The 13607-nt window shown below is 34.7% G+C and overlaps 1 protein-coding gene and 1 long non-coding RNA gene across 2 annotated transcripts in view; both read left to right on the top strand.

Annotated features, from left to right (window-relative positions):
* LOC117334734 (atrial natriuretic peptide receptor 1-like) overlaps nt 1–13607 on the top strand; it is a 41420-nt gene that overhangs the window by 23169 nt on the left and 4644 nt on the right. The window contains 6 exon segments of the mRNA XM_033894528.1: nt 1800–1904; nt 2348–2419; nt 3110–3275; nt 3538–3687; nt 4918–5119; nt 6727–6867. Coding sequence (XP_033750419.1) covers nt 1800–1904; nt 2348–2419; nt 3110–3275; nt 3538–3687; nt 4918–5119; nt 6727–6867 — 836 coding nt within the window.
* Nucleotides 11379–12574, top strand: LOC117334735. The gene is made up of 2 exons (XR_004534221.1): nt 11379–11555; nt 12395–12574. It is a non-coding gene; the product is annotated as an uncharacterized LOC117334735 (long non-coding RNA).

Genomic DNA, 13607 nt, shown 5'->3' with positions numbered 1-13607 from the left:
TCAAATCCTGGACAAAGAAGTTATTTACTTGAAGAAAATGTAAAAAAAAAATGTAAGGTAAGAAGAACAATGAGATTTTTGGGGGATATTGTTGCAAGATCTATTTAATCACTATCGGTCATGTAATATACAGAGGGTCATACATGAGTGACTATGTCATCTGAAATTTATTTATTATTTAATCAATTAAGGGCTCGTGGCATATCAAATTATTGAACGAGTTCAATAAATTTCATATAACACAGCCACGAGTGTAAGATTATATTTATCATTTATTACTACTTATTATGAGAATATAGGCAGAAAACCTTAAATTTTCGTTTCAATATCAGACAAGCGAAATCCGGCAAAGATAGGACCTTTCCGTCTACCAAGACAACCATGCAACGTCACATATTTATTATAACGTCACAATAGTGGTACAAGGCCGTATGACATGGTAGAACGGGTCAACTATGTGATAAGTCGTATTTAACGTCCTTATCATAATTAAAAGCGATGGTCATTTAAGGATGTGTTTTCACATGTCGCCATTACTTGCATGTGTGCCGGTTGTTGATACAATGTATATATATATATGGAAAAGCATATCGTCGTTGAACAAGCCATTCGGGTGACACACATCAAAGCCAAAAATAAACACTGCGCAAATGGTTTAATTTTTATCTTTAGGCAGGATTAAGATAGGTGCTAAAGATCTCTGTAGGCAAAATCATTTTGAATGGACTGAATATGACATTAAAAATGTCATTTGTTCCGAAAAATGACACTTTTACACAAACTACTTAAAATAAATATTATCGGCGGAATAAAAATTAATTTAATACCGATTTAATTTTATGGTTCCATGTTTCTTATTTCATTAAAATAAATAGATATTTTTTATTTGGTGTGTGACAATCTGCGTTCTTAGTTTAGTATTTTAGTTACGTTATTACGGGGAACCAACTTTGATGGCACAAAGCAATTTTTTGGTGAGTGGTCTCTTAAGGGTAAAAAAAACTTAGGGAAATTTACATTGCTGGAAACCCCTCGTTTACTAATAAGATAAGAAAGAAATTTAACTTTAAATCTCTTAATGGACGCTGTTGTGTGATACGTGAACACTTAAAACTTTACACAAACGTCCTGTACATCACTGCTTAGACAGTTTAACCAAAGGAAAAACACAACATGAATACACATTAATCGAACGTTAATGACAGGAAATATTTTACAAATTGTATTCCTGATCAATGACCTGACGTCTTAACAGTTTGCTTATATAACATTGGACAACCATCTAACACATTACATGCTTCACTCATTACGTCGCCCACTTCTTTACGACATATGGGGATACAGCCAGTCGCTTCCTACCGTTAACGAGCGTTTTGCATCATCAGTATTAGCCAGCTCATGTTTAGTGTTTGCAATTAACACATTTTAGCCTTTGAAATACTTTTAGGGACTTTGTGTGCTCTTGAACTTTTATGTTGGTTAATCTGTCGGTGATTATTTTACTTGATATGTCATGTTCTATATCAGTTGACATTAAACTGCCGCTTATGTGGCTTCTGGCGTAAGAACAGCCGTTAGTAGAGGAGGAAGCCGATTCCATAAAGACTCATCAGATATCATTAGGCTTGGAAGATGAGTGACAGGATACACTTAAAGGGTACGGGTATGCGTATTACCTTAGATATCATAGATGTTAATCGAACAGCCATTGATTAAGCTATGTCCATGTTATAAGGTGACACCATGGTTCAGATGAATCTTGAAAGCTAATTTACAATAATTGTGCAATTATATTACAGATGTGGGATTTAAGACAGGAAAACGTGAACGCGTTTGTAGGGGTATGCCTTGATGAGAGAGGGCCTTGTTTACTAACGGGTTACTGCAATAAGGGCAGCCTTCAGGTATGTTTGAAATCGACATTGTGTGATCAGCCAGCATTGGATAAAGGGTATATAATTCTTTGATAATACAATATTATGGAGAATCGGGATATTATTAGTATAAACTTATAACTGTGATAATTAAACTGGTATTTATGTAAATTAGATACAAAGATCCCTACACATATGACATTTCACATGTTATCAAATGGCCCCTCATAATGGTTTCCTATTAATGTCAAACAATATACTGTTGCTTATGGAAATTAAATGACCGTTGAGTATTATATCTATCCTTTTGTCAGATACAAGTTTCATATTTTCATATATTCGTTATATTAATTTAATCGTTTTAGAATTATTATCTAGATTGCAATATCGTTTGGCCTTAATAATACTAGTGTTGGAGTGAATTATCAAATAAATATAGTGGTGAGAACCATGAAATATATTGTTTATTCCAGGATATAATAGAAAACGATGACATCAAACTCGATTGGATGTTCAAGTTATCCCTGATATCGGATATGATCGCAGTACGTATCAGTAGGATTCATATTGCTTTAATTGAAGTACCCATTTCTTAAGTTTTGAGGAATATTCAAATTTGTTATTTTTATACCCAAATTATTGTTGTAATAACTCCGTATGATACAGAACATATCAAGTCCATATAATCACACCACAGTATCATAACATTACTTTCTACACCTTATCAGAGTTTTAGTGCTCACTGGGCATGAATTAAAGAGCCAAATGTCATAAATGGTCATTTCTGTACAAAAGATATAAACATATAAAAGATACTAGTGATACACTAGAAGTGACCCATAATGTGCTACTTGGGAAAACATCCTTGTTTGTTATGGATAATCAAAATGCATTTCCTGCTCATGTTTTTTTTTATTTGCTGTCGCATGAGCATAAATGTACCTGTTGGCTCCTGTATCTGTGCTGTCATCCGAGTATGCAAATGTTCCTCCTGGTTCTCAATTTTTTCCATCCATGTCCTTGTTATGTTTGCGTCCATGTTGTTTATGCTCAGTGTTCCTATTGAATACTTCTGTACCGCCTATTTTAACATTTCGGTTTTACTTCTCAATGCAGTTCCTGTCTTCACTACGTCCCTATAGCCTCTTCAGTGTTGCTTCTGTTATCACCTCAATGTTTCTTTGTATCTTAACCTTAATAAAACAAATAAATAATAACATTTTTTTAACCATAAGGGAATTCAGTATATCCACAATTCACCATTAAAAGTCCACGGGAATCTGAAAAGCAGCAACTGTGTGGTAGACAACCGTTGGGTGTTAAAGATCACAGACTTCGGAGTTCTCAGACTCCGGTCACTGTTCGGACAGGGTGCTCCGTCGACATACCAGGTCTACAGCAGTAAGGATATATATTTTGTTTTAACTCTCATAAATAGTTTCCAAATCTACGTCCACATGCATCCAGTATAGTGTCTGTCTGAATTAGATTATGCTTGTATGCTTTTTCCTTTCAGTTTAAATCCTTAACACGAAATCAAATTAATGCTATTCAAATAACTGTTAAAACAGAGGAAACAATGCTTGCTCTGATAACTGGTTACATAAATAGATTACTATGTATTCTTGTGAATGACATTTGCACTCCTAACTGTGTATTTTAGGACAATTTTGGACAGCGCCAGAACTTTTGCGTTTATCAGAAAATCAATGTCACTCATCACAGAAGGGTGATGTGTTCAGCGTTGGCGTCATCTTGTTTGAGATCCTTTACCGATCACAGCCGTATGATACAGTCTCTTATACCCCACAAGGTATGTACAAACAATATATGATCGAAATGAAAGCAAATGTTAATCTAATAAAACAGAACAATTAGCATTAATAAAGTACCATTTACGTTTTTGACCCAGAAAAAAACAAAAAAACAAGCAAAAAAAAAACAAAAAACAAAAACAAACCAAAATAAAACAAACAAACAAAAAAACAACAACAACAACAAAACGGTAATAGATTTGCTCGGCTAACGCGATTCTGTTTCCTGCTTCCGCATTAGGATAGAGGATATAATTATGTTGGTGTCGATAATACACAGTAGATTAGCGATGTCAGGAGGTTGACCCGCTGATTTCCTATAATATATAACTCGTCATATGTGAAGTAAAACAATACATAGTGAACTATGTATGACCTGCTTTAATATATTTTATAATTAATTTTCAGTTCTACTGATGTCATGTAGGGGCTTAAGCCTTTACTTTTACGTAATACGTACAGTTAACACCTCATTTGTTTGGCGTTTTGGAGCGAAATGCATAAACTTTTTAGCTGTGTTTTCTTACCTTTTTATTGTACGCTGGTGTTATTAGCTAGTACGGTCTACAAACTCTTCATGCCATTTCAATAGCGTAAAGTGATCTTATTTTACCGTTGTTGGTCAAATAAGCAATATGTTAATGTTTTACTCTCAAAAATTGAGGGAAATGATATCTAAATATTGCCACTATTTTTCCTTCGGTGACTTGATAGAGTAAGTACAGCAAATTCAATCGTCGGGGTATAATTCTAATACTATCCGTATCGAGGTTCTAGTAGTTACAATAGAATACCGCTCTAATTTATATCCGAAATCCGAATAATAGTTCTAGAAGTTACGTTTAAAAAAAATCGTCAAACTAATATCCTTAATCCGTGTAATAGTTCTAGTAGCGACATTAAATACCAGTGTAACTCATATGCTTCATGCGTATATAGTTTTAGAAGCGACTGTAAAATACCAGTCTAATATCCTAGATCCTTATGTAGTTCTAGTAGTGACTGTAAAATCCGGGTTAAACTAATATCCTACATCGGATATAGTTCTAGTTGTGACTGTAAAATACGAGTCTAACAAATATCTTTCATCCGTATCTATGTCGTAGCAATTATATTCATTATCCGATGTATGATTATCTAATACGATCTCTACATTTTAAAGTGTTGTTGTTAACATTTTGAACAACTCTAATTCTTTTCTGATGAAATTCATGTCAAATTATACGCAGAAATCATTGAACGTGTCAGAACCACTGAGAACCCACCATTTCGACCACATGTTGCTTTTAACGATGACATCAACACCAACAACACAAATGATGCGCCGACAGAGGTGACCCAGATTATGACATCTTGCTACGAGGAGGATCCGGAGGACCGTCCCAGTTTCTCAACAATCAAAAGTTATATATCGAAACTAAACAAGGGCAGGTAACTGGCATAATACACTATTATAAGTAATTCATTAAACATATCTCTAATTTTGTTGTATGTAGAAATTTATCATGGCTGACGTTTTAATATGGAACGCCATAGCTGTCACCCATGACCTTAAAATAATATATTGATTGATATTTTCATTATATTATTATACTATATCAATATACTATTCGATTTTATCAATATATTATTAGATTTTATCGTTATATTATTCGATTTTGTCGTTATATTGTTATATGTTGTAATTATATGATTACGTTACACCATTATATTGTACGCTGTTGTCGTTATATTATTTGATTTCGTCATTATATTATTACCTTTTACCTTTATATTATTTACTCTCGTCATATTTTGTTTATTCATTATATTATTCTATATTATCCACTATACCATTCCGTCATCATATTATTCACACATATCACGATATGATTGCAACATACCATCATATTATTGCACAACTTCATTATACGTTAGATACGATACTGACAAACGTCTTCGCGAAACAGAAGTAAACGGAACATTTCGCCGGGGTCACTTTTTGCCATATTACTACCGCCATTTCTGACGGAAAGTGCTGACTGAGCTTTTGCATTGGAGGTTTAACTTACAAATGAAATATAACCAGCAGCTACTCCGACAGAAATGCCGGTAGTAATATAGCAAAATTGACCCCGGGGGTAACATGCATCCTTCTAGGTATTGCCGATACAGTTTTTTTTTCTGTTTAGCATGTTCGTTTCATATTTGAGTCTCCCTGATAAGAAAATGTCAGCTTTTATATACACTATTCAAGATATTTGTTATCTCGGGTGGACAAGAATTGAACGTGTTTCTGTTTTATTAAATATTTTTTTAATTAATAACATTGAGAGTACTGGAAATATCCATATGATTAACGTTCCCAACCAATACAACTAATCATGAGTTTTTATTGTCAATATCGAGGTAAGATAGCCATAGGAGATCCTCTCAAGCTGGTAACAAGAAGACCTATATTAGATACTGGACTATAGTTTCAACCAATGCCTGAAAATAGCATGGAGGAATTGATTTACGTATCAGAATTCAGCTTACCAATCCGTTCTCCTTTGAAAGTTATACGCGGAGAAAATGTGGCTATCTTGTTTCTACCTCCGGGGAATCATTTATATGAAGAAAAGATTCCATTAGTATCTGGTAAACAACCCAACAGGTAATACCATATTAAAATGAAACCGTATTCCTTTCTCACAAGAAATAGAATGAGGGCAAACAAAATATAGAAGAATAAGATAATATGTTCCGGGGACTAACTACAAAGTATCAGAAGAGTAATTGATTTCGATTACTTGTCAGGTTTATACATCGATATGAACCCAGATTTACATGGCGTTGATAAAGCAGCGTCCACGTACCGAACACCTAGTCTCTTTCTCCTTGTACTTTTTAAAACAGTTCCCGACTGAATCTAAATGTCTGTTTTACGTCCGTTTTTTCTATTATGAATTATAGTTGCGTTTACATACCAATATTGATTGTTCTCTATACCCATATACCTGACTATTGTTATAATGGGTCACATGTGCTGACACAGCTATGTTTTGTACTGACCACAGAAGGACCAACATCGTCGACAATATGATCAGTATGTTGGAAAAGTACGCTAACAACCTGGAGCACGTGGTGGAACAGCGAACGTATGCTCTCCTCGAGGAGAAGAAAAAAACCGATTCGTTGCTTTATAGAATGTTACCTAGGTAATAACGCATTGAACAATATATTTTCCATGTAGAATGTAAAGAATGTCCACCTTTAAGCATCAAGGGTATTATTTCTGTCATAATCGATTATTAAAGAATCGAAATGTCTTAATAGGATGTTTATTGTAGATTTAAATGACAATGTAGCTGACAGTGCAAGTTAAAAAGCATCCAATTGAGATTAAAAAAAAATAATACAAGTACATATTTCCAAAAATCGTTTCCGAGACATTCCCCAGTTATGGTAGTGTCGTATCTAAGGACGGGCAGACATTTTTCTTTTTTGTTATGCGTGGATACGAACCGCTATAAAAGCGCGTGCATTCATTGAGACAAGTATATCAGTCTCTCGATACATGCGCAAAGCGACACAGCTCTCAATAATATATTATACGTTCTCAATACACACGCCAACGGGTTTTTGTTTTCATTGTACGCAACTGCAGAACTTGGATATGGAATTTGAAGAGGTAATTATATACATATATATATACATATATATTTTATTTTACAATAAAAGAAAGAAAAGAAAATATTGACAATACAAAATATTTGGGCCTCAACAAAAACATGCACCTGATAAAATTATAAACATAGTAAATATGAGTAAACTCCTACCTGAGTCTTTCCAGTGGGATATGCAGCAAGAATAACTTTACAACTGTTACAGTAATTACATCCATAGTTTCCATCGAAATATTTTCCGTGTGTTCGTATCATTTGTGCACGTGTCATAACGATACTCGCGTGTGATACTACATTTTACAAGCGCTCAACTGACACAGTCATTTTGTTTTTATTCGATTTCAATGTGCAATGTAACACATTTATTTGTGTTTCATTGCACACACGCGTAGATATATATTGCAAATAATATTTTATTTTGTTATTTTAAACCAACAGGATTGGATCGACGATAGCATCCAGGATGACGAGGCAGGGGATGATCAGGAAATGGTTGAGGATATCTTCGGTATTGACATGGTCATGGAAGACGACACCGATTCCGAACATGGTGAGGAGGAGGAGGAAATCGACGACGACGACCCTATCCCAACATTTGACAGGTATGTGTGTGTAAAAGTTGGTTATTCATTTAACAAGACTTTTACGTTATGGATATGATCGATTGATGTAATGAATCTACATTGATACACTTGTCAGTGATATGCAGGTAATATATAAAGTATTCTTTATGTTCTATAGTCAGCATGTACGTAGTTGTACATGTACACTAATATAATGTACGTGTATACGTAATGTGCTAACTGCAAATCATCAGCATATACATTATGTATATATATATATAATTTTTTACACTCCTGGGCAGGCGCTCATCCTGAAAGGTGTTATTTGATTATTTACCGTTTATTCTTCAGTATTACTGTATAATAGTCTTCTAATAATTAACAGGTCAGAGGAACATAATCTGTCAAGAGATAAAAAGTTCATCGTCAGTGAGAGTAAGCTGCTACAACTGATACAAAACCAACGATGTCATTGTGGTGAATCCATTAATCCTGGTTCTGTAAGAAAGGGGAGAAATGTTGCTGCAGCTGTTCACTACGAGTATTCTTGCATGGTGAGGAAAACAAATGGCAAAAATAAAAATTATGATAATGCATGCATGTGAAACTGAACATGTATGATTTCATTATATTCTTATAACACTGCACACACCTAAATGTATATACATATATGCATATTTCAATGCTCAATACACAATAGTGATATAAATGAATCACAATACTTGTCTGTTATCTAAAGTAAATTTTGAACACAAGGCTCCATTGCCAGGTACATTTTTATCTACAATGATACACAAGGTTGGGAAACATGAATACATGTATAACAAATTCCCTTTTGACAAATACATGTATTAATTAGCTAGCCCATGTGTACACAAATTTAATAATTTGCGATCTTATTAATTTGACATTCTGCAATTAACTTCAAACTTCATAATTTTGTATTTTCATTAGGTTGGACATCCACACAGATGGGTCTCTACAGAATTTTATGGAGGCAAGAGTGCAATCCAGATCATGTTACAGATGGCTGTACTACTTTCAGGGCTGACATGGTTCCCATTTGCTCAGGCATTTCAATTTGCAAATATTGCAATTGGCTCAGCATCAAACTTTTTTCGGTAATAATCTATACCAAAGAAGACCATCTAATGTATTTCAACCATGTCATTACATTTTCAATCATTTTAGTAACTCATCAAGGACAAATGAATGCTCTACAGTAAAATAAAGCATACTTATAATCTCCTACCTTTTTGATATCATCTTGATAAGAACAGCATGATTATGATATTTTTCCAATGCTTTACTAATACTTCCTTTATTTTCAGATACCAGAGAATATACAGAAACTGTATTTCAAACTGTTATCATACAAAAATGAGAGGAATGCTTGACAAGTATAGGGACAGGAGCGTATGTGTTGCTATTGACGTCAGATATGATACGCCAGGTATGTTTACTCTGTAAATATAATGATTTTTTGATGTTGTGTGTGTTTGTTGTTTTCTTATAATTTTTAACATTTTAACTTGGATTTACGGAGCGCGAGGTTACTGATACTATCAAATTGAACAGTTACACTGTAACTATTTTTTGGAGAATTTGTTTCTCATTATTTTGGGATGAAAACTGAATTTTCATAATCATTGTACTTTTGAACAGATTGTTTTCATCTTTGTATTTTCAGGTTTTTCTGCCAATAAAGCAACTGCCATATTCATGGAGTACATAAGCGGGGATATAATCCATATGGAAATAGGGGATTCAAGGGAAGTTGGCAGAAATTCCAACAAACTGGAATCTTTCATCATTTCCAGAGGAATGGCCTATCTCCAGACGAATGGTTTGAATGTGGTAGAGGTGGTGACCGATGCTAGTAGAGCGATTATATCTTTATTTGGTAAGTCATGCATGCACACAATAATACACGATTTTGTTTACAAAAACAAGCATGTTTGATGTTGTAAGAGTTATTGCCCTTGCTATTGTGTTCTGGTTTGTTGCTGTTGTAAGAGTTATTGTCCTTGGTTAATTCAGTGGCAATCATAAATATGAATAAATTGAAATCCCTTTAAAATCCTATGCATATATCAAAATGTGTTATGGTGGGTTTTTTTTTACAGAACAATCCAAATATGGGAACATCAGCCATAGCCTCGATGTTTGGCATAAAGCTAAGAAAATATTACAGGTATTGGGAGAGGCTGGCAGGAAAGTGAGCGGACGAGATGTCCTTCCATGGATTAAGTCAATTGTCAACCATTTTTGGTGGTGCTCTGCGAACTGTAAGGGGAATAAAGAAAGACTGAGGACTATGTGGTTATTCATACTGAGACATATTACCAATGTGCATAGGTCAATAATGTATGAATGCCCACATGGTCCTCTTTCTGTTCCAGAGGGCAAGAAATGGTTGACAATTGACTCGAATGCCTATAAAATTGTTAAGTAAGTATAAATTTGGGAACATCAGTCACCTCATCCCTGTTATATGAAAAATATTAATTCAATATAATTTATACTATTTCATTGAATATCGTGAGACTTGAAAGTTGTTAGTAAACAGGGAAAGACATAAAAGTATTTTATACATAAGTATATAAACCTTATCGGTTTAAAACAAAAAAGTAATTCACATTTAGTATTTTTTTTATATTAGAAATGAATATTGTTTTCGTTTTTTGCATACATTGTAATGATTTGATATATTTCTCAGATGTAAGCATTTTTATCTCACAGATCATTTGTAACCAACCGAATATGGCTCGGCAGCTTGAAGTACTATGCAACTAATAGGCACACAGGGAGAGTGGAGAATTTCAATTCGCATACACTTCTCAGGTATTGCCCTAAGCGGTTGAAATTCTCCTACGATAGCTACATGTGTAGAAACCAGTTGGCTGTTCTTGATCACAATGAACACCAGAGCCGTGCACCTGCCAACCGCCAGGATGGACAACCCTCTATCCAAGGGCAAGTTTCCAGGCGCACAAAGCAGTGGGTTGCTTTTCAACGACTAACGCCTAAAGAATTTCTTTACATCAAAGGTATTTACCAAAAGAAAACTTTACTTTATGGTAATTAGAACTGTTTTCTTCAATATATTTACAGTATGTTGCCAGAATAAGTGCTGGATCACTAGTATATGTTTTGTTTTTTGTTTAGAATTAAATTTTCAGCCCACCATCATTACATTTTGGGACTGATCGGAAAACAAGATGGCCAATAGGCCGCCATCTTGAATTTTGACAATTGAAGTTTGTTACTGATATAATTTCAATCACACTTAATAATTTTACATAATTTCCTAATATTAAAGTAGGTTGAAAGAAGAGAAAAGCAGAGAAAAGATCAGTCTTTCATTGGACTAATATAGATCATACAATGATGGGCACCAAGATCCCTTTGGGATCTCTTGTTGATATTGCATAGTTTTATTATATTCCATAAGCTATTAAACTTCTTCCAAAGTACTATACAAGTAAAAACTGATTTTAGATCTGCTGGTGGAGTGCATGAGGGCAACATATGGAGTCACCAATGCATCACTCTCAAAAACTGCCCAAGAGTTAGATGTGTTGGCCCCCAACTTATCAAACGCTGCCAATCCAGGATCACAGGAAATATTTCACACAAGACAACAAAGATGTGAAGGTAATTATTTATTCCATGATTTATACATATATACCTAGGTATTACTATGGAATCGCTAGCTAGCATAAAATTGGATTACAATTGTCATTTTCAAACAGCATTTTCCGCAAACAAGCTACAACTCTTCAGAAGACTGGTAACCAGTGTACTGTCCATCAGGGTTTGGAAAACCTCGTCTGATGGAAAGTACAGCACAGGAGGGAATAACCCTCCTGTTGCCAGCCCCGAGTCTTCCCCACTGCCACAAAACAAAGTTGCGGTATGCTTGGCTGCGGAAAGTGCTGTTTGAAAAAGAGGGCTCATCATTGAACTGAAAAGCCCAGTTCAAAATATTAGCCACCTCCAAAACATCTACCCGAGCACAAATGTTAAAAAAGGTTCTGTGCGATGTAATGCATGTTGTCTGCCCACAACAAATGTTTTGCCGCCTCTGTCCCATGTCTTGACAATTACCACAAATGCACCATGGTACATTGGGTCCCACTGTCCCATGTATGCCTCTTGACAGGACCTGCCACACATCTCTGGGGATAGTTTCAGCCATGGTATTTAATGTCTGCCTCATTTGGTCAGGGTTCATGGTTTGGAATGAATTCTAGAAGAATGAAAAATATTGTTGTTTTTAAAACATATAGAAAATGAAAGGAAATGTTCTTTGATGTACTGCATGTAAACAAATGAACTACATGTGGAGGTGAGGACATTTATGTCTTACAGACATTACTAGTTTATTTCAAGTAAAACATTCAGCACATTGGTAAAGTAGTGAAATTATTTGATGAATATGTTTGTGCTCACTCTTAAAAAATGTCTCATGGCATCTTCTTCTTGTATAACAGGAGCTAGTCTGGTGTCCAATGCTGCATTTGGTGATGGTTGATGTTCAACAGATGATGGCTGTGGCAGATTCGGGCTCCGATTGCGGGAGCTAGTGGCAGCATATGGATGGTTTTGAATCCTCGTTCTTGATACTGTCTATAAGTATACATAACTATATGTATATAAAATTGTTTAAAACATTTCTGTGTTTTTGTTTTGTTTCCAGCAACTGCATACATACATTTCTAGTTTGAAACTGGATATATTGAAGTAACAGTTTTCAGAAATTGACTATACATGATCAAACATGATTACATACATTTTAACTTCCATCAATTGACTTGCTTTTCATTTACAAATTGCAGCGCCAAAATAATAATTTAATTTGAATGTTGAAAACAGTGTATATGATTATTTTCCAAGAATAACCGCTAGCACTGCTGATAGTGCATTTTGTTAGAATACCTACCACATGCTTATATTGGCAGTTAGGATTTAGGCAGTTAGAACTGCACCCAGTTCTGGCACAGACACAGCTTTTGCATTTGCCTTGGTTTCTGCATTTGCAGCATGGCTCAACTGTAGAATTTGTTGCCTGCACAAAAATTATAAACAGGTACAGTAAAAGTCTGTGTACATGTAACTTTTAATAATTGAAATTTCTGAAACGTTTTGCAAATTGAGTTTTTATTAGATATTTGATCAAAATTAAACAAAATCCTATTTTAACCCTATTTCAGTTTTAAAATATTTAGTTATTACTATTTTGGTTAAAAATCTAAAATCTTCCAATATATTTGAAATGTTAGAATTCGGGTCCAAATCCTAGTGAAGACAATTGGAATACATCCGAGGAGTTCCGAGTGTTAGTGTTGACGCGAGTACAAATCGGAACTTCTCGGACTGCTCGCAGTTTATCAAAATGGATGCACCCACGAAAAACACGTGAGAAAATGGATGGAGTATTTGGGATCAATTCGTTATGCATTTTTCAGCATTTATTTGGACACTTTATTTTGAACAAGATTTGAAAGAATATTGAGAGACACTGACCATCTTCCTGCTCAGGTTACAGGTAAGTGCTTCTTCTTTTTGGTGTCGTTCGCGAATACAGTTGTAGGTCACGTGGTGTACGTAGCATAGAAGGCGATACTGGTGTGTCACCGTGAACACCTGAGGTTAGAGTGAATGCAAGTGTGACGAAGCACCTTCCTTTTATAGCAGCGGCAGCCT

This window comes from Pecten maximus, chromosome 9 (assembly GCF_902652985.1).
Source record: "Pecten maximus chromosome 9, xPecMax1.1, whole genome shotgun sequence".
NCBI classification, from domain to species: domain Eukaryota; kingdom Metazoa; phylum Mollusca; class Bivalvia; order Pectinida; family Pectinidae; genus Pecten; species Pecten maximus.
Note: the sequence above shows the minus strand (reverse complement) of the source record. Positions and strands in the feature narration are given on the sequence as shown.